This window comes from Phoxinus phoxinus, assembly GCF_949152265.1.
Source record: "Phoxinus phoxinus genome assembly, chromosome: 14".
Classification (NCBI taxonomy): domain Eukaryota; kingdom Metazoa; phylum Chordata; class Actinopteri; order Cypriniformes; family Leuciscidae; genus Phoxinus; species Phoxinus phoxinus.
This window is the reverse complement of record NC_136889.1, coordinates 3236767-3255729: the sequence shown is the minus strand read 5'-3', so window position 1 is coordinate 3255729 and position 18963 is coordinate 3236767. Positions and strand designations below refer to the sequence as shown.

General features: G+C 37.0%; 1 protein-coding gene across 2 annotated transcripts in view; it reads right to left on the bottom strand.

Annotated features, from left to right (window-relative positions):
* Positions 1-18963, bottom strand: part of fbxo11a (F-box protein 11a) — a 35423-nt gene that overhangs the window by 3979 nt on the left and 12481 nt on the right. For both annotated transcript variants that reach the window (XM_079635391.1, XM_079635392.1), the window contains 16 exons: positions 14043-14170; positions 13252-13333; positions 13013-13157; positions 11234-11363; positions 10775-10858; positions 8266-8398; positions 7622-7728; positions 6870-6981; positions 5743-5849; positions 5516-5653; positions 4447-4664; positions 3727-3907; positions 2306-2428; positions 2065-2150; positions 1515-1591; positions 1271-1414 (listed from right to left, as the gene is read on the bottom strand). In XM_079635391.1, the coding sequence (XP_079491517.1) occupies positions 1271-1414; positions 1515-1591; positions 2065-2150; positions 2306-2428; positions 3727-3907; positions 4447-4664; positions 5516-5653; positions 5743-5849; positions 6870-6981; positions 7622-7728; positions 8266-8398; positions 10775-10858; positions 11234-11363; positions 13013-13157; positions 13252-13333; positions 14043-14170 (1995 nt within the window). The remainder of the gene's footprint in view (positions 1-1270; positions 1415-1514; positions 1592-2064; positions 2151-2305; positions 2429-3726; positions 3908-4446; positions 4665-5515; positions 5654-5742; positions 5850-6869; positions 6982-7621; positions 7729-8265; positions 8399-10774; positions 10859-11233; positions 11364-13012; positions 13158-13251; positions 13334-14042; positions 14171-18963) is intronic.

Sequence of the window (18963 nt, the reverse complement as noted above, 5' to 3'; positions counted from 1 at the left end):
TTTACGCTCGCATGAGGTGATTCAGGCAATTCGAAAAATAAATATTATTTTGCAAAACTGCAATGGAAACAGTTTTTGCACATTTACAGTCACCTGACGAAGATGACGCGGTGTGTTTGGACAGAAGACGAGACAGAGTTCTTTATTAAATCCATAAAAGACAAAAGAATTACAGGAATACTGGATTCTAAACCTCAAAGAAACGCCACAATCAAGACCTCGAAGCAGAGATGAGGAGAAACACCAGAAACTCCTCATATGTGTCGCTCACAGTATAAGAGTCTTTCCTTGCCATTAATGATTGGATAACACACACACGTCTCCTTCCATTAATAATAATGGCTAGTGTGGCGGCTGAGATATACATAAACCCACCCACATCTGTCTCCATGATTTCTGGAATGACTGATCGCGAGAGGAAAAAATTTAGTTTTAGTCGCATAACATCGGTTAATGGAAACGCCGTCATTTCGCAATAGTTTTTTGTCGACATTTAGAAGAAGAAAAAATGCTAAAGTTTTGCGCAAATCTGTAATGGAAACGCGCCTAGTGTGGCATTTCTGTTTTGCGGTTCACAATATCGAGAGTGAATCTAGCTCACATAAACACCCAGTACTCTCATCCGTTTCATCATAGTTTTATATATTTAGATATAAGGAGAAAAATAGTGCAATGTTACGTTGCTCAAAAAGAACGCTTCAGCATTTCTCTGGCTGGTCCTGCGACTTATAGTCAGGTGCGACTTATATATCAACATTAATTCATACTGACTGAGATGAACCAAGAGGAAACATTACCGTCTACAGCAGTGAGAGGGCGCTCTAGTTAGCGGAGTTGTTCAGAAGCGACACCGAGGAAGAACTCAATGTATTCAGTGTTGTGTGATGAGATCGGGAGCTTGGTGAACTTGCTGACCGGTAACTTGTTGGACTCGCTGGCTAATGTTAATTTAGTCTATTCAGTCTCCCAGAAATATGTTCTTTATGCTATTGTGTCGCTGAATAACTGTTAATGTGTTACGCTAACATACCGGACACCTATTCAGCTGTTGTTCTGTGTGCTGTTGTGGAGCTGAATAACCTTTCCAGATTAAATGTCTGTTCTTGGTCCTGGATTTTGTGAAATAAATTTCTAAATAAATGCGACTTATAGTCCAGTGCGACTTATATATGTTTTTTTTCCTCTTCAAGATGCATTTTTTGACTGATGCGACTTATAGTCCAGAAAATACGGTACATGAGCAATAATGGAGCATGAAGAAGAGCGTCACCTCGTCCTCCGTTGAATATACAGATTCCCCCGTCCCTCCCGTCGTGGATCTTGTTCCTGCGGAGTGTGGGGTTGCTGTCGGTCTTGATCCAAACCCCCGCCATGGCGTTATCAAAGATCTCGTTGTCTTCAATAAAGCCTAAACCTGAGAAGAGATTACGAGGACGCTTATTTTTCTGATTAAAACAGAAATATCAGCCTTTATATCAATCAAAGACATCAAAAGGTTATGATGGAAATATTACCTGAATTGTAAACAAGAATTCCTCCATTTTGTCCACCCCAGATCTTATTCCTCCGAATTTTAGGATTGCTGCCAGTTCTACAAAAATAAATGCAAAAAAATAAATATATATTTACGTCACTACTTTAAAAAAAAGAAAGAAGTCATTTTATAAACCTTTAAAAATGTATAAATTATGGCAAAAATCAATCACGATTATTTAACTCAATTACTTTGGAAATGTTTTTTATTTATAAATGTATTTATTAAACTTCTGTTAAAAAGACAAGTTTGTTTTAGAAGGACTGACAATAAATGCAATGATAAAAATACACTAAATAAATGATAAAAAAAATTAAATATATAAAAATACATACAAAAGGGTTGAAAGTGAGAGCATCATTGCGAAATGGAAAGTGGCACAATAATAATTTTGTCTCGATCATCATATTAGCTGAAAGCCAAAATCATAACTGAAAATACAATTCGTAACTGAAATAATATTCAAGCACCGCCCAGCTCTACATGATGGTGCTTACACCTGAATATTCGGATACAGTGACGCCACTGACCTGATCTGAACTCCAGAGTACATGTGGTTATAGATGTCATTGTCTTCGAGCACTCCGTGACCGTTATCATAGAAATAAACGCCCACCTGCGGACAAAAACATTTCAGATTTTATCTCGAGAACGAGTCCACCCATGTGCTCACGCTTGCGCCACGTTTGGTCTTTTGAATGGGAGTGTTTGCATGAGTGTTTGGAAGCAGGATACACACACTGAATGATGATTAACACAGAGAGTACACACCTGTTTTCCACTGTGTATTCTGTTTCTGCGGAGCACAGGTGTGCTGCCCGTGGTCACCCACACACCGGCCAGTGTGTTGCTGTACACCTCGTTCTCCTCGATCACACCCTGACCCTTCTCATGCTGACAAACCAGAGACAAATCAGAGACTGTAGTGAACAACCTGGTCATCAAGACCAGAACAGGGTTTCCCAAACGAGTCACCATGAAATCACAATTCCTAGAATATTGCAGTATTTATTATAAATGATTTATCCGTGGACATCTTTTTTTTATTATTATCATTCATACGCCCTCGTAATTTGTAATAAAAAAATTCAATCCCTCCCTCTTGCAGAATCTCTTCTCTGATGACGCGTTTACGCGGTTTTTTTTGGAATATAGTGGATATTAGTGAATTTTTGATATGTATCTTTTTTACATTTTGATGTCATAGATTGCTGGTGTATTTGGGCTGCATAGAGTTTGATTTAAATGTGTCTTGAATTTATAGATTCTCTTGATATTGTTAAAGATTTTATATTTCCCCTTAAAGGAGAACTCATAAAGGAGCCGATCTTAAATGAGCCGATCCAAATGCGCTGAACTGTGTAGAATCTCATATGGTCTAGCACACTTGGATCGGCGTTCATAGATCGACTGATAGAGACTGTTTTTCAAAGATGGCTTCTGCTTGTATACGCGAAGTTGACTATGTATAAAGTATCTTCTTATTAAACTGTCTGGACACTTACACAGTTCTCAATGCTTCGGTTTGCATGTAGGGACCCTCATTATGCTACCGTGTTAGTGTGGGGCTATTTTGAGCCTTGTTAGTGGTATTAACAAGCGATTTTTATTTGTCATTACTCAATGCCCTATATACTAGCGTTATACTAGCGTTATAGGCTAAACTGTTTTTAGAGATAAAACTATTTACATTCAACAATCATGAAAACAAATCTCAGATAACGGTTGACTAGGTAACAATGTGTAATTAGACCAAAGGTTCATTTTGCGCCGGAGTTCTCCTTTAAGAAAATACTAAGCCGTTATTCTGATAACATGTCATAACTTATTGATTGCAGTATAAAATGATTCCGAGTGATATTTTACCACATCCTGATGAATGCGTATTAGTTGCAACGTGCTGGTGTGCAGATGTATGTGCGTTTTTAAAATGTTATAACCATGAATAAAGGTTTTTTATATATATATATATGCCTTGGTGTCGTATGATTTTTGCAAGTTGAACTATTCCGTATCCAAAGAGCACTGAGATACAGACTTTACAAACCCAGAAGCACTTTTTGTATTTAGATTCAATCTTTAGTTTATTTGCATGTCATATGACCATCAACCAACATCAGAGAACCATGAACAAGTGTTGTTAAAAGATGAATTGGAGTATGTCTGCTAGATGTTTTGGTCTGTTCACTCACCACATAGATGCCTCCATGCTGTCCGTCGTGGATCTTGTTGTGCCGGACGATCGGGCAGCTGTTGGTCCGGATCTGGATTCCCGCTAAAGCGTTGCCATAGATGTCGTTCCCTTCGATGAGACCTCGGCCGTCGCCGAATATGTAAACACCACCCTGGTTGCCATTAAATATGGCGTTACCCCTGCGATTGATCAGAAGGGAGATTATCACTTTGCAAGAACAGTATTACTGTATGTACTGATATGATTAGACTGCAGAAATCATGTGACCCTGGACCACAAACCCAGTCACATGTCGCACGGGTATATCTGTGGCAATAGCCAACTATACATTGTTTGGGTCAAAATTATCCATTTTTCTTTTATGCCAAAAATCATTAGGATATTAAGTAAAGATCATGTTCCATGAAGATATTTAGTAAATTTCCTACCGTAAATATATTAAAAAATTATTTTTGTGAGTGAATGCAGCACAATCGTGAACATAAATGAACAACTTTAACGGAGATTTTCTCAATGTTTAGATTTTTTTGCATCCTCAGATTCCAGATTTACAATAGTTGTGTCTCGGCCAAATATTGTCATATCCTAACAAACCATACATCAATGGAAAGCTTATTTATTCTTCGGGTGATGTATACATCTCAATTTCAGAAAATTGACCCATGTGACTGGTTTTGTGGTCCAGGGTCACATTACTCCATGTCTATTATTCCCTCACCTGATCGTGGGGTCGCTGTTTGAGGTAATCCAAACACCCGCAAAGTTGTTTGCATAGATCTTGTTCTCGATGAACTGGCCTCGGCCCTTCTCGTGCACGTAGATGCCGCCCGTCTGCCCGTGATGGATCTCGCAGCGCACTACTGTGGGGTTAGCATACGCCTTCACCTCGAAACCTGCTATCCGGTTCCTGTGGATGTTGCAGCTCTCGAAGTAGCCCTGCAGAGGGAGCCCGAGAGTCACGAGAAGCACACTTCAACTGTGCTTGCCATGTTCACAATTACATACTACTCTTGCTTGAAATGCAGTATGCTGTGCTCACTGTATGATAATGATACTATGATCATATCTATTATGTTAAGTATTCCATTCCAGTGTTGCTAAACAATGACTAAATAACCATAACAATAACTTTAACTATTAAAAATTATTGAAAATAAAGCTGAAATAAAAGTTACCTTAGCAATTAATTGAAATAAATTAATTGAAATAAAGCTGAAATAAAATAGTTACCTTAGCAATTAGTTGAAATAAAACAAGTAAAAATAAAGCTAAATATAAATACTAAAAGCAAATTCTAAACATTAATAAATTCTAAAATAATATCTAAATAACAAAAAAAATTATAAATGTAATTAATTAAATACAGAGCTGAAATAAAATATAAATATTAGATGATAAACTTTAACTTAAAATAAATAAATACAAAAATAGAAATGTTTCTATTAGCCCTCTAATAGCCTTACTGAACTAAGTAAAATAAAATAAGTTGAAGGACCAAAATTACTAAAAACAGAAATAAAAAATAAATTAAAGCCAAATAGAAATATAAAAAAAACAAATAAAAATTACAAAGCACATAAACTACTAATAACAGCAGGTTAACTCAAAAATAAAAGGAAAACTAAAAATATATGTTAAAAAAATATTCATAAATAATATAATAGTATATAAATAATACTAAAATGTTTGGTATTATAACCGTTTCACTCTGAATATCCCTCATGACTTTGTTTAATATCAGTTTGTGGATGATTAAGAGAAAGAAAGAAAAAGAGTGTGTTTATTACCATGCCGTGGTCAAACGTGAACACCCCGACATCTCTGCCGTGATGGATGTGGTTCCGTCTGATGATGGGATTGCCGTGGTTTTTCACCCAGATCCCTGCTAGAGCATTATTGGATATCTCGTTGTCTTCGTAAATGCCCTGCGGAGCAAACGGAGAGCGTGACGCTGTGATTCGTCGGCTACAGACGACCGATCTGACGGGATATTCGGGACAGAGTTGCATATTACCTGCGCGTGGTCCGTGATATAGAGCCCTACATTCTCACAGTCACTGATGTTACAGTGTTTGATCGTGGGTGAAGCTCCCTGGCCACTTACACACACTGCAGAGCCCACTGCACACAGATAACACACAACTGTCAGCATCACACACACACAACACAGCTCAACAGAAGGGCTTTCAGAAATAAAAAATGCTATTTAAAATCTTAATACACAAGATTTGAGCTCATATGCATGTTTACTCACGAAAAGCAATTAATAAGCAGTGCTGTGGAACGCAAAAACGTGCCGATTTAAATACATAACCAAAATTATGATGATGCTTGACTTCTGGACATTCACTATTGAAACAAACATGCAATATATTAGTAGTAGTAGCAGTAAAGCAGTATGATTAATCGTTGAAAGATCGGGATCTCGATTCAAACACTCACCTAACACACATTACATGCAAAGTGAGATATTTCAAGCCTTTATTTGTTATAATTTTGATGATTATGGCTTACAGCTTATGAAAACCTTTTCACAATATTCTAATTTTGAATTTGGGGTCATAAGCTGTAATCCATAATCATCAAAATTATAACAAATAAAGGCTTGAAATATCTCACTTTGCATGTAATGAGTCTATATAATATATTAGTTTCACCTTTTAAGTTGAATTACTGAAATAAATTAACTTTTGCACGATATTCTAATTTTAAGTAGGCAAATTGGGACGCAGTCTTTAAAAGTGAGTCATTGAATCATTCATTCAAACCAAGGTAAAAATATTTATTCAAATGAACAAAATATTTTTTAATAGACCGCGGCAATTGACATTTTGAGAGGATCTCGACTCTAGTAAATGACATTTTGGTTAGTTTTCCATTCAGAAATGATACATTCATGTACATAGAGCACTATATACAGGTTTACTGCATGCTGCCTTTATGTGGTTTAAGTCTATTCTCCATGTAAAATTAACTATTAACTTTCTGCACATGGTATCTTTTCCTGCTCTGCGAGAAGATGCCAAGTAAGAGATTCAATGCACGCATGTACAGGGTGCAGAGTACTATGAGAATAGAAAAAATGTGATATAAATGGAGGGAAAACCAATTAATTTGTGGGGAGAAGCAAGCTGTGGTCACCTGTGCAGGTACTGCGGATGATGCAGTGGTCAATGATGGGGCTGCAGTTGACCGTGATCTCCAGGCAGTGATGAGCGTTGTGATGTTGAGCTGATTTGTCATCAGGATTGAACTGCAACAAAGAGCCATTATATGCACATCTAATAATGCACATCTGCCTAAAAACGGCCCTGTTGCAATAATGCCTTTTTTGTTTTTTCTGTGCATGAACATACAGACATGAGGTCGAGAAAATTCCATGATTTTCATATTATTCCTTAAAGGTTGGGTAGGTAAGAATTGTCTAAAGAACTTTTTTTTCAAATTGGCTTAAACTGTCTTTATATACCAATACATAATTAAAATGTAAGTACTTTGAAAAAGAGAGTATAAAAATTGAGTGACTCGTGTATTTTATGTTCAAAAAACACAGCTCATTAATTCCTACCGGGACGAAACAAGTGATTGGCTTGCGCGACTGTCACTCTCCGTCGCCATGACTACCGCCGCTATTATTGGCTCCGCCCACGTGCGCGCAGTCGCGCACCCGTTTTTAGGTGGGAGTGAATGTAATTAATGAGCTGTGTTTATTGAAGATTAAATACACTAGAGTCACTCAGTTTTTTATACTCTCTATTTCAGAGTACTTGCATTTTAATTATGTATTGGTATATAAAGACAGTTTAAACAAATTTGAATAAAAGTTTTTTTAGACAATTCTGACCTTTACCTTTAACCTCCTTTTACTGAAGCCAGGATATGAAGAAACTCACCTTTATTGTCATATATCCTACATACGCGTCCTCTGACCCCTCCATGAACACAAACGTTGAATCTCTAGTGTTCTCGATAATGACTTTATCCGCTACTTTCCCCGGAGCTGCAAAAGCACATGTACGATTAATATTTAGGTTATACAGAAGAAATTCACACTACTATTCAAAAGTTTGGGGTCAGTAATTAAGGAAATTAATACTTTTATTCAGCAAGGATGCATTGCATTGATTGGCAGTAAAGACATTTATAATGTTACAAAATATTTATTTTTCAAATAAATGCTGTTCTTTAAAACTGTCTATTTATGAAAGAATCCTGAACAATCATTTGCAAAACTCTTTTCAACATTGAAAATAATCAGAAATATTTATTGAGCAGCATATTATACTGATTTCTGAAGGATCATGTGACACTGAAGACTGGAGTAATGATGCTGAAAATTCAGCTTTTATCACAGGAATAAATTACATCTTACAATATATTCCAATAGAAAATAGTTATTTATTTATTTTCAGAACATTGCTGTTTTTACTGTATTTTTGATTAAATTCAGCCTTGGTGAGCAAAAAAGTGAAGAAATCTTACTGACCCCAAACCAAAGTACAGTAGTGTACTTAAATATTCACATATGTTCTCATACCAGCGCCAATCATCGTGATGGGCGACTCGATGTAGATCCATTCATCTGTGTAGATCCCAGAGTGGACAAATATCAAACCGTCAAAGTGGGCTTCCTGAACGCCTCCCAGAGCGTCTTCAATCGTGTCGTAATACTGGAGAAAGAGTTCAAAGCTAAATTACAAATCATTCTCACTCGTAATCACAAAACAAAGACAGCCATGTTTGAACAAACTCCTAGCATTACTTATTAAAGGGGCGAATCATCACAGAAACCCCTGTGAACTAACATGAACAAAGAACAATTCAAATTCAAAAGATTGATAAATGCTTTTAAAAATACATTGTTAGTTCATGTTAGCCAATCCATTTCCTAATGTTAAAAAATGAGACCTTATTGTAAATTGAAATTGCATGATCTTTGCCTAATGGGTGGTAAAAATCAACAAAAAAATCTTACAGACTTGCATTAAAGGAGGGAATAAAATATATCTAGACATTGAAACATCATAAGGACTAGAAAAAAATTTTGTTTTTTATTCTTGTCATCATTTTTCTTGCTCCGTGAGGCTGTGTGTTACTGTGATTTTAACCACAGTTCAGGGGTGTTTACAAGGCATCACGCATAACATCATCCACATTAGAGATGCACCGATTGATCGGCTGGAATCGCGTGAGCAGCAGGGAAGCGCGGGTTTCGGTCTATTTTTGCTGCGCTGCTCACGCTCAATTACAGTGAAAGAACACTTTAGATTAGTGGTTCTCAACGGGGGCGCTCAGAGAACAATGGGGAAGCAAGATTTCTGAAAGGGGGCGTTCACAAGTTTAAATATAACGCAAATTTTTGCTCAATGGGTCTCATTCATGAAACACGAGCAGAACTCATTTTTGTGTAAATCGTGTGTAAAGTGGTTCTGGCGTAAATTTTCGGATTCATTAAAATGTTCGTATTTTCCAAATGTTAGTTGGTACGAAAGAAATCTACACCTGCTCCCAGCCACGCGTAAATAGTGCGTTTAACATCCAACGTTTTGCTCATTAATAAGGCTGCATTTTAATTCACCTTAATCGTGTACATATTTACACAGCATTTTGAAAAAATATGACATATAGTAATTACATTCGGTTTTTCTTTTTACTTTTATTATGAGAGCCAGTGATAGCATCTGCAAACGGAACACTTTAATCACATAATTAATTGCTTTCAATAGGGCTGGGCTATATTTTTTCGAAGTGAACTAATTCGTTTTTTGCAGTCGAGCTTCATGCCGAACCATTTTCTTTTCACTTCTGGGACTGTTCGATTAACAGATGAAACTCCATTAACTGCTTCTGTAATATGCTCCCAAGCTTCCTTTTTTAGGACCTGATACGCCACTATGTACGCTTGAAAATAAAATGTGGCGTTTTGAATGAACTTCTGATAATAAAATATTATCTGATAATGAGAAATTTTTCTTTTTCATTCGCTTTTAAGAACATTAAGAACATGTTGAAATTTGGTGTCATAATATGATGCCCATATATAGTAAGTCGGATTTAATGGGCGGGATTTATGGTAATTGAGAATGAGCGTGCACGCACGTCCCATTTACGACTGATTGGAATTCATTAACACACACACACATTTCACTATCACATCTGACGTTTACGAAATATTTGTGAATCAGGAGAAGAGTTTTCGGGAAGGTCTCTTCAGATCACTCACATATTTACGAATGTTTCATGAATGAGACCCATTTACTTTTATTCATTTTAAGCATTTAGTAATTTATTTGTAATAAACACTTTAAGTGGGCTATTTAAAAAGTGTTAGGACTATTTATATGTTAAATTATGTTTTTTAAAACATACGCGCAGAGTGTGACGTGATATTCCAGGCCCGTGGAAACACCCACCACAGTTTTACCAAAGATCCTGTGGGAAACACTGGTACTGCCATGCAAATGCAGCTTATACCTTGTTTTTTGGATTGATCACTGTGTGGAGTATAGTTCAATTACATGAAATAAGTACAAAATTTTAATTTTTGAATACATGAACTCTCCCTTGTTCCTACTCACTTATTACATGGGATTAGTGAGTGGGGGGGGGGGGGGGGGGGGAGGTCAGGGACCTGGATATTGGATAGGGGGCGCTGGCCCAAAAAAGGTTGCGAACCACTGCTTTAGATGGACAAAATAAATATGATTTCACACAAAATAGTGCCCAAAATGCACAGAATTAGCATGTCTAGTGTGTTTTAACAAGAACTGGAGTAGGCTATGTCAGAAAAGAAAATTTACACATTTAAACTTGTTTTTATTATTCAGTTTTGGTAAAAGTATATGGTGTTTTATAAAAAAATAAATATATATAGAAAATAAATATTTGTGTGCTGTAAAGTGGTTAGAAAAAATGTAATCAGAATCGGCTAAAATCGGTATCGGCGGGTCAAACTCAATGAAAAATCGGAATCGGTCTAGAAAATTGTAATCGGTGCATCTCATAAACAAACCATATAATCCATCTACAGATGGTCTAGAACGTACCAGCATGTTTTCTCGTCCCTTGTATCTGGCCGGGTTACTGTAGAAATGTTCTGCGAAGCCCGGCTTCACATGAGCACCTTTATACTGCAAACACAAAGATCAGGGATCCATCAGTCTGTGTTTCTTCAGTAATATACTCTCATAAAGCTCACTGATGAAACTAATGATTACTGACACATCAAGATCTCCCTAATTATCACATTACGGCACCATCTGTCCACTTTTGGATCCTGGGGGAAAAGACTAAATCACTCATTCTCAGATTTGTATTGTTGTGCTTGCTCTTGAATACACAATGTGTAATAGCTTCAGAGGAAGCACTTGCTGTCAAATGAGAATGATAAAAATAGCTAATTTAATGGTAAAAGGTCAGAGAGAGCATGGAAAATGGGCTCTAAATACTAACTTGTGCTTTTTTTTAATCCAAAACGCATAACAAATGAATCAGGGGAACAGTACCAGTTGCTGAAAGCTCTCCTTCCAGGGATTGGGCTGTTCATGCTCCTCTGGGTTGATCTGGAAGAACTTCCCAGACTCGGGGTGCATCATGGGACGCGTGTACTCGAAAACCTCCATGTAGAGTCTCTTCCTGCAAACAAGATGAGAAGAATCGAGATCAATGACCCTTATGCTAAAACTCTCAGAACAAAAGGTTCAATGGGGTTCAAAAGCTGCTTAATTTGATTCATATCCATGAATCAGTTCAAAAGGGCTGATTCAATAAACTGGTAATCACTCAAATCTGTTCAAAGACATTTCCATGAGGCATTTTTTTTTTTTATAAATTGTTCAAGTAGATCATTATTGCTTTTTATGTGTTGTATTGGTATATATCTTTTTTTTTTTTTAATCAATATACTTTCTTGTGCGCGAGTGACACTTTTTTTTTTTTGATTTTATGAAATTTCATTACATGCACCCAAATAATCCGTTTATAATAGGATTGATAAGCTTTCATGTAAACGCCTCAATCGATCTGACTGAGCTCAACCCCAATGAAATTTCGATTCAATAAATTGTGCAGACCTGAAATAATCTGATCAACAGGGGAAAGAAATTAAGCATGTAAATGCTTGAATCCAACTCTCTCTCAATCGGATGCAAAAAAACAAACTTGCGCATATTTACATACATTAAGTTATTGGAATGTGCGTATGTTTCTGCATGTCTCGTGTCTTATGAACTAAACCGGATGCACTGAAGGTTTATTTGGTATACATGTAATGCACATGTAAATGAATATGTGAATGAATATGTGAATTGAACTGAATTGTTTAGGGTTTATATAAACAGAACTTTCCGAATCTGAAATCAGATTCATTCCGATTGACGAAAATTTGTGCATTTAAATGTGCATTTTGTTTTATTTAGTGCCATGTCAGCATTCAAAGCTATTTTCATGGCAAAAATGTAATTACAAAAATACAAATATCATATAAATACAATAAAAACAAAAACAGCAAGTCATATTATACAAGATTTTTTAAATTAACATCCAAAATCCAAAACCTTTTCAGTAGGGGTGTAACGATACCCTCATGTCACGATTCAATACATATCTCGATACTGAACTCAGGATACGATATTATTTCGATACTGCAAGACATATGATAAAAGGTTAATGAAAAAAAAAAGTGTACGCTGATTAAAATGCTAAATTTAATATTACATTGTGCGTGTAAATGAATAGTCTTGGACTTGTTGCTGGACAATAGAGACACCAGAATAACAATATTCATGATTCTGAAGCTGAAAATACAGAATTATTTTTAGATGAATATGTTTGCACTCTTTCACGGACTAGATATATTAAAAATAATATAGGCCAGTTTTTACTGGTAACATCAGACATTTGGCATTATCACCCACAAATATTCCCCCATTGCATTATTATACATTATATTCAACATTATATATATAGTAGTTTAATGTAGTACTGACACTAAAACTCTGAAAATTTTATTTTTTCTCACACTGTAATTTTTATTTTGGGTGAACTATACACAATTCATATTGTCACTAACCACTATACAAATTGTTGCATTGCGATATATTGTGACACGATATATTGTTACACCCCTACTTTTCAGGCATAATCTTGCTAAATAAGTCATTAAGTGAGGTTAAATGTGCATTTACTTAATGCACTAAACATTTTTAATCTTTTTGGGTACAAAGGCTGTTTTGTTGATTGAGAAAACCAAAAAATATACAGTTTAGTCCAAATACCTAACTTACCAGAGGATGGGGTCGTTGGCTAGTTCACTAAATCGTTTACACACACAAGCCGCTCGACACAGGTCCTGCTCCAACAGATAGGAGAATATTTTTAGGACCACCTCGTCTGGAAGCTTCACCTGCAGGTACTGCTCCGCTGGGGTGACTGGGACAGAAGAGGACCAGTGTTAATGAACACTCATCTAAAGCTGAGATCACTCCATTTCAACTCTAGGCAACATCAAGTCTGACTCCATTACCAGGCAAATCTTGTGATTTTCCCGACACTCTGGCACGTTTTGCCCGATGCCCAAAGTTTTCTGTTGTTGATGTGGAAGCACCCTTTGAATAAGAAGAGTTTTCATCTGTTATTCACAGCACATACAAAACACACTCATGCTGTTTTTATTTCATGCATGTAGGAACCTATCATTTTCAGCAATGCACAAAACCCAAAGGGAATCGCAGAATCCAGTCTTAAAAATGGAATTAACAGTATAATGTGGAATATCATGGCAAATTTTAAATGAATTAATCAAAAGTAGGGCTGTACAATTAAATCACGATATGGACTCGTGTCTGTGAATATTAAAGCATGAACATAAAAATTCCACATTGCCCTTTTCTTATAAAAAATATATATTATATATATATATATATATTCATTCAATTACCGGTAGTTAACATTTAAACCATTAAAACACAAATCAGAAAAATTAAGACAGAAAACAAAGAATTTAAGGGGGGGATAATTTTTGAGAAAAAGATTTCAGGAACCTAAAAAAATATATATTTTTTTGCTTTAAATAAATTGATGTTACATTGTACAAGTTTTATTATTTCAATTAATTAGACATGCTTTTTAATTACTAAAATCTAATATTAAAATATATAATAAAATGGAAAAAATGTAATTTGAGGGGAAAAAAAGAATGTCATTAAAACTGCTGTTGTGGTTTCAGCCTAAATTAATAAAATCGCAGACAATCTTTATGCATACAACACTTCTAAATCTAGAACGCTTCTTGACATGATCATTTGAATGAAGCACCTCCATGTTGGTCTTTGTTGGACAAGCTGTTCTCTTCGGTAACAGAGATTTTCTTCGAAGTTGGTACGGACTATTTTGAGCGCCTTGACCAGATTCTTCTGCAACCATCTCGGCAGGATCTGCCTCATCTGGAAGAAAAGAAAAAATTGTTAATTAAATTACATTTAACACAAACACCGAAGGGTCACACTGGATAAAACAAAACAAAAAAAACATTCAAAGCAAACACATAAAGTGGGAATTCATCCACATACAGCACTTCTCTAACTTGACAGTCATGTTTTTGGGAAAAACTGCTCAGATATTAGATAGACAAAATAATATTTGCGAAATTATTATTTTTAATAACATTTCTGGACAGAAGCCCCCAGCAGCATTTAATTATAAACTATGTCTTGTCTTCTATATATTATGCAAAATTAGGAAAGGCTATCCCATATAATAAAGCACTGAAGATTCAGTGGGGAAATATGCATCAGAAAAAAAGGAATTCTCCCACCAATAAATAGTTTTGTAAACATACTTTTTGCACTTGTGTGAATTGAGGTAAAACTTTAACTTTCCAAACCATGGCAGGCACACTGATCACATACAGCCAGGGATAATACACATTCAAAATACAAAAGGCTGTTCCACACATCAAGAAAAAACAGTTCACTAGAATAATATTGTCATTAGGAATAACAAAAAAAACACCCTACTATATCAATCCCCAGTGTCTTGTATCAATGCTCTAGACCAGAAGAATGTATTTCCTCTATGTACTCAAACACACCCAAGTCAACATATGTTGAATGTATAATCAATATTTGCATAATTGTTTTAACTCATGTTTTCCCTGTAACCAAACATCCAAAGTGTCAGTGAAAGTGGCGATCGCAGCTCAAACAATGGCAGCTTTAATAATTCAAGCCGAATTAAAGATTAAGGACACCGCAGTCCTCGTCCTGACGCACTTCCAGAGAGAAACGCTCAGATCAGCAAAAGCTGGACTTCAGTGTTTAACGGCGTATTGGAATCTCATCAAGGCACTGTACGACACGCTTGTGAGACTCAGACTGTGCCAAACCAGTTGGGAAGGAGAGGCCGTGACCCGAGACACAAGGCTGATCTCCTCGGCAGCTGTGGCTAGCGGAGCCGGTGACGCCACACACGGGTCAAGAGAGACAGAGGTTGAATGGGCCGGCAATAACACCCGTCCGGGGGGAGTTAGCCGTGTGGCATCCCTTTGATGAAACGCCTGAAACCAGAGACCAGAGCCGTCCAAACACATACCGTATCTCCTCACCAGACTCCAGCGGCTCGAACGCCACCTCTTCAAATAGAAACGTCAGATTAATTTCACCCAGAGAATGCTAATAGAACATAAAAGCCAGAAATCGGTAACAGTAGATATCATCACACAGCGGTATTAGCCAAGTTACTTAAGTAAATATGGTGATCTCAATGTTTTTTTTAAGTCTGACTGACTCAAAAGAAGTGTGAAGACGTACTTCACGCTTAAACGCCATCTTATGCTACCTTTTTCGGTCAGGAGGAAAAATGCAAAGAGGACCAAATTTTGTGCTGATGGTCAAAGATATGACGTGTGACATGTCGCATACACCATCGGTTCCCAACAGAGGGGTCGCGTCATACTTTGAAAAGTTTTGAGCAATGAGCATTAAATAAAAGTCCTTAACATTTTTCTGTAAAAAATTTATATAATGAGCGAGTTCATCATGAATCCATTTTCCAATCCAATCGTGTTTTTGTCTTATCCTGATCCACTATCGAGAGCCTAAGTCCCTCCCCTTCCGGTGGACCATGGGACCTTATTTCGGAAAAATATTGTATGGTAGTCAATAGGGCTGCACGATATGAGGAAAAGCTGCGATGTGCGATAACATTGTTTAATATTGCGATGACGATATGACTTGCGATAAATGTGATTGTTAACTATACTGTTCCCATGTCTTAGTGGTTTAATAGGTTCTTTGCGTGATAGGTCAAACGTTTATTACCTGCCTGGTTCAGAATAGGCTACACGATTTTGGCACGATCCGTTTGACGTATGGGTGTCGTGGAGATTCGTAATAACGACAACGGGCGTCCGGACGCAAGATTCGATCGTTTCATCTCGTATAGTGTGTCATAGTGGGCGACAACCTACGTCGCGTCTGCGATGCTTCACGACAGAAAGACTATCCATGTTTAATTCTTTAACGGTCCTCCACGACGGGTTGAATATGTGAGCGAGGCGAGACGTGAGTGAGTGCAACAGTGAGTGTGTGTGTGCGACTGTGCGCGCGCCAGTGAGCGTGTGTGTGTGTGTGTGTGTGCGTGCGTGCGTGAGTGAGTGAGCGAGGGACAGTGAGTGTGTGTGTGTGTGTGTGTGTGTGCGTGCGTGCGTGCGTGAGTGAGCGAGCGAGGGACAGTGAGTGTGTGTGTTTGTGTGTCTGTGCGTGCGAGTGAATGTTTGCGAATGAATGTGTGTGTGTGACGGCACGCGATGACTGGTCGGAAAGCAACGTGTTGTCTGACATGTTTCTTGTCCACGATTTTAGGAGTCAAAAACGTGTAAGTTAGTGCTAATCTGAGCCAGGCATTATTCATCGTGTCAGGCTGTCTGTTGCGATGTGTTCATCGCGGGAGTTCATATCGCGATGACGATGAAAATTCGATGTATCGTTCAGCCCTAGTAGTCAATGGCGAGAGACAACAAATATGTTGATCTCGTTTGAATTGTGCCCTGAATTACACATATGTTTGTCAATTTAAAAGATACATTTTAAAGTCAAGAAAGTCGCAGTTTGATGTAAAACTGTCGAGGTGTAAGACTGTGAACATACGTCATTACAAAGACTACAAACCCAAAAGCACATGTGACGTCATACCGTTTCTCTCAATGAATAAAGCTAACTTTACTGAAGCTAACGTCTGTCATGTTTTCTATAGTCTTACGTTATAATCGTAACGTTACGCCGTGATGCCGGAGTGTGTTGTACCAGACTGCACACACACACAAGCAACGGTGACGTATAGTGCGAGACGAGAGATGTAGTTCATTCAGCGATTTTCACTTAGTTAAAACTAAACATTACTCTTCTGTTTTATGACAAACTGCAACTTTCTTGACTTTCATAATTATCTTTTAAATTGACTAACATCATATGTGTAATTCAGGGCACAGTTCAGACGGAATAAAAAGGCTCTCAAAAGTCACATAGACTAAGGCTCTCTATGGTACTCCTATAATATTTGTATATAATAAGCAGCCGCTGCGGAGTAGCCCAGGACCTGCGTGACTCGTCATAGACGTACACAGAGAGAAGTAGTTCCGGCTACAATGTTCTTCCGAAAGACGCATTGGTCTGTTAATAAACGCAAGTTTATTATCGCTCGCTATAGCGCCAAAAGCGTCAAAAATAAAGCCTCACAAATAACATGCAAGCATTGAGGCCCCAGACAGCAGTCATTTAGTAATAGCATATTCTTTCTTTTTTTTAACCTACACACCAATGTGAATATTTTTGTTATTGCATTTCAATTTATATGCTACTACTAGGCTTACGTTTTTAAATTACAAAGGGCCTACTGATGTTTTTGTTATTGTATTTTCAATATTATAGGCTATTATTTGTGCATAAACATATCTGGTCATATAGTAAACATACCGTTTGTTTGAAAACAACATATTTTGTCATCCTTGCTGCAAGCTTACAAGAGCGATAATATCATTAAATGTGAAGGGGGGCCCTAAAATATTTTCTTGGGGAAAAAGGGGGTCTCAGACAAAAAAAGTTTGGGAACCACTGGCATACAGCAATCGCCAGCGTTTGTCACGTTTCTGAGAAGCACCACTGATCAGTAGACACCATTGATTACCACATGTTGTGCCTTTTTACAAACTATCTGTTCTATACATGTGATGCAGAGACGGGACACGGTGAAGACGGATACGAAGAAGAGAGCAACGACGCGCTAGCAGAGCAAATACTGTAGCCTATCAAGCACAGCAAGCTCACTGTGCGAAATACAGGAAGAAAAATATAAATATTGACATGGGGGTTAGGGGTTTATGAACGTATCTATCAAGAGAAGTGTGTTTATAGCATTTAAATTCCTCTTACCTCCGTATACAGCAGTGTTTCTAAATGTAGTGTTGCTTTGTGTACAGAGGTAACCAAGGAAACGCTATATTGCAGTTCCAGAAGCGCCACCTACTGTCAGAGAGTGAATGTGCATTTTCATTCAGTCCGTCTGCTGTTTTCTGTACTTCTGTCTTATGTGACATAATTTCACAAAGTAAAAGTTAGACCTTTCTTTTGTTTGCATTAAAGGTTGTGTAGGTAAGAATTGTCTAAATAACTTTTTTTCAAATTGGCTTAAACTGTCTTTATACCAATACATAATTAAAATGCAAGTACTTTGAAAAAGAGAGTATAAAAATTGAGTGACTATAGTGTTTAATCTTCAAAAAACACAGCTCATTAATTCCTACCGGGACGAAACAAGTGATTGGCTTGCGCGACTGTCACTCTCCGTCGCCATGACTACCGCCGCTATTACTGGCTCCGCCCACATGCGCGCAGCCGCGCACCCGTTTTTAGGAGGGAGTGAATGTAATTAATGAGCTGTGTTTATTGAAGATTAAATACACTAGAGCCACTCAGTTTTTTATACTCTCTATTTCAGAGTACTTGCATTTTAATTATGTATTGGTATATAAAGACAGTTTAAACAAATTTGAAAAAAAGTTTTTTTTTTTTAAAGCATCTTTGTTTGCATCATGATTAAAATGAAGTGATTTCCTCTAACTTCAAATGGCTACAGATATTTTTTGTTTAAAGGAACCGCATGTAAGATATGTATTTCAATTAATCATAAAATGGCCCTGATATGCAAGTAGACATTAAGAAATCATGTTCATTTCAAATAC